The following is a 3106-nucleotide window of genomic DNA, read 5'->3' as shown; positions in this document are numbered from 1 at the left end:
ACAACAAAAAAAACTACTTTTAAGAGTATAATCTCCATGTTACTTGATGACAGTAAAGAGACGAATGTCTACGCTCCCGCTTACAAAAAGGACACTAAAGTGACGACCGCCTTCATTCTCGATTACAAAGGGCACATTCGTGACGAATGACCGAAAACATAGGAATTACGATCATCCAGGTGGTTAACTATTAGTGGAAATTATTGTCTTTTTTGTATGCATTGACTCTTTGTCGAACTGCTGGGAAGTTCCACTTTCAATAAATTTAATCGAACATAATTCATTAACAAGTACTCAGATCGGGACAAAATATAACACGAATATTTAAAATACATTCAGATATTGAGGGATCGGTCCATAATTAATATTGCAAGCCATTCTTTAAAAGTCTCTAGACTCAAAATCTTTTAAAAACACATAAGAAAATTTTTGAGATTTTTTTCCATACAAATTGAGTCGGTCTAATGTACAAAAATGTCTGCAACTCTATCACTCACCATGTTGCCTGTTTATAGTTTTATTATAAACATTTCCATCAACAACCAGACCACTAGCATTGATGTTTATGCTGCCACCATTATGTTGTTTTTGTTGTTGTTTTGTATCATTCAATATTTTAACCGGTTGTAAAGGCGGATCTGGCTTCCAAGTACCATAAACTATAGATTCAAATACAGGACCATCATTATTTAAAGGCGATGAATATTGTCGTTCATCATGTGAAATGCGATCTTCTAAAACTGGTACAGAATAGGAATTCAATGTTGGAGTTGTTGGTATTAAGGGTAAATCCTTTGCAGCCAAAGGAATCCAACCAGCTGTTGTACTGGCTTGCAGAGTTCTCGATGTTGGTCTGGAAGCAAGGCTGGCTGAGGAAACTGCATATGGATACAACATTGGTTGATGTGGAGCCTTTGGTGACTCAAATCCGGGTGGCAGTAGTAAAATAGAGGGTTTGTATGTTGAAGAAATTAAAGGATGTAAAGAAATACTGGCGGCATTTATAAGATTTAAATAAGAAATAATTACTACACTAAAATTGCAATATTGTTTTGACATATTTTTTTTTAAATTATTTATTATTTTAGAGCGTTAAAATATTTTTAATTCCAATACTAACTGCAGCTGTTCGTTTCAAACATAACGTTCTAGATTATTTCTATTTTTTTCTAATTATAATCTTTGCTTTACGCACGCACATATACAATGACCGGGTCAAAACTTGTATTAAACATTTATTGGATTTTGTTGTTATTACTCTATTTCTAATTTGTATTTATTATTTCAAACTGATTTAGAAATTTCCACACAAAAGCACACACTTGTTGCAATACAATTTTTCTTTAGTTTTGTTGTTGCAGTTGTTGTCTAATTGCAATAAAAACAGTAGTTTTCGCTTTTCATTTCTTTCTTTTAAGATTTCTTTTCAATATTATTATTTTTTTGCCTCTTTTTACACTTTATTAACTGGAAATTGCTGAATATTCATTATAACCATTTACTGTTATTTTATTTACTTCACTTCACCAATCAAAGAAGACATCGGACAACATTTTACAAGAATATTTTTGCGCGTTCATCATGATTTCTAGTCAGCATCTTTACATTAACTGATCTATCGAACACTTCTCGGTTTGTTGCAAACCCCATTTCTATTTCTTTTCCTAGTAATATTGCTGATGTTGTTGTTGTTGCTGCTGTTGTTTTGGCCATAATTTTAATCAGTTAGTTTTGCTTCTTTTATGAACATTTAACGTCTCACATGACTATCTGTCCGCCTCTTTGTCTGTCTACCAATCTTCAGTGTTTCAGTTTGATGTAAAATGGCCAAATAGCAAAAAAATCAAATAAAAAACTATCCGTTAATTTTCAATTTCTTTTTAATTTAACGAAGTTGTTGTTAAATATTCTGTTTAAATTAAAGCTTCTATTGTTGTTTTATTATTATTTGTTGTATTTTCTTTTGTTATTATTGCTAAACTAAACTATTATAGAAAATCATATCAATTCTCCGATGGCCAACATTAGACACAAGTTATGTTTCTGAAGACTACAAGCTAGGGTTCTATAGTTGAAACGAAAAGTCGACTTTTTGCATTTTATGAAAAGTCGACTTTTCGACTTTTTGCATTTAGTTAAAAGTCGATTTTTCGACTTTTTTCATTTAATTAAAAGTCGATTTTTCGACTTTTCTACTTTTAATATTTTATAAATAGTCGACTTTCCGACTTTTCGACTATTTTTGACTTTTTCCGACTTTTTCCGACTTTTTTCGACTTTTTCCTACAATTTTCGACTTTTTCCGACTTTTGGACTATAAAGTTGTCAGAAGCGTAAATTTATAATGTTGTCATTTAACATTATATTATTATTAATATTATTATTGTTATTATTATTATTACTATTATTATTATTTATTATTAATAAAAAAAAAATATTTATATTTTTTCTATTTATTGCAATTTTTTGGTTTTTTTTTTACTTCTTTCTATTTTCGACTTTTTCCGACTTTTTTCGACTTTTTCCGACTTTTCGACTTTTTTGGACTTTCGGCATTTTTCGACTTTTATTTACAATGTCGACTTTTCGACTTTTTTTCATAGACGATAGTCGAGTTATCGACTTTTTTCGACAAAAAAGTCGATTGTTCGATTATTCGAAAGTCAATTTATAGAACCCTACTGAAAGCTATTGATTCTTATATTAATCCCCTTTGCTATATTTCTACAATGCTAGATTTTCTACAATAGGGTTCCTAGGGGAACCCTATTCTAGAAAATCTCTTTTACGTCTACTTCAAAGTTATTTATGTAGATCTTAATCGTTTTATTAGAAGTTATAATTGCATTTTGACCTTCAAAATACTTTCTAAAGGGGAGTTTGTATGGGGGCTAGGGTCAAATGAGGCCCGATCACTATACAAATCAGTAGTATCATTTATCGTTCTATAAAACTAAGTTTTGCACATTTTTGTTGAAATCGTAGAACATTTAACGTAATGATGACCCTAAAGGATTCGGGGGATACGGTTGTATGGGGACTAGTCGAAATAATGAAACGATTTCAACCATTTTCAATTGTGTTCGTCCTTGAACCATAAAAATAG

At 30.7% G+C, this 3106-nt stretch overlaps 1 protein-coding gene across 1 annotated transcript in view; it reads right to left on the bottom strand.

The window, feature by feature from the left end:
* Positions 1 to 1621, bottom strand: part of LOC124420957 — a 7283-nt gene extending 5662 nt beyond the window's left edge. The window contains exon 1 of the mRNA XM_046955450.1: positions 498 to 1621. Coding sequence (XP_046811406.1) covers positions 498 to 1059 — 562 coding nt within the window. The 5' untranslated portion in view covers positions 1060 to 1621. The remainder of the gene's footprint in view (positions 1 to 497) is intronic.
* Positions 1622 to 3106: the final 1485 nt, after the last annotated feature.

The sequence above is a fragment of the Lucilia cuprina genome, chromosome 6, assembly GCF_022045245.1.
Source record: "Lucilia cuprina isolate Lc7/37 chromosome 6, ASM2204524v1, whole genome shotgun sequence".
In the NCBI taxonomy this organism is placed as follows: Eukaryota; Metazoa; Arthropoda; class Insecta; order Diptera; family Calliphoridae; genus Lucilia; species Lucilia cuprina.
This window is presented reverse-complemented; position numbering and strand designations above follow the sequence as displayed.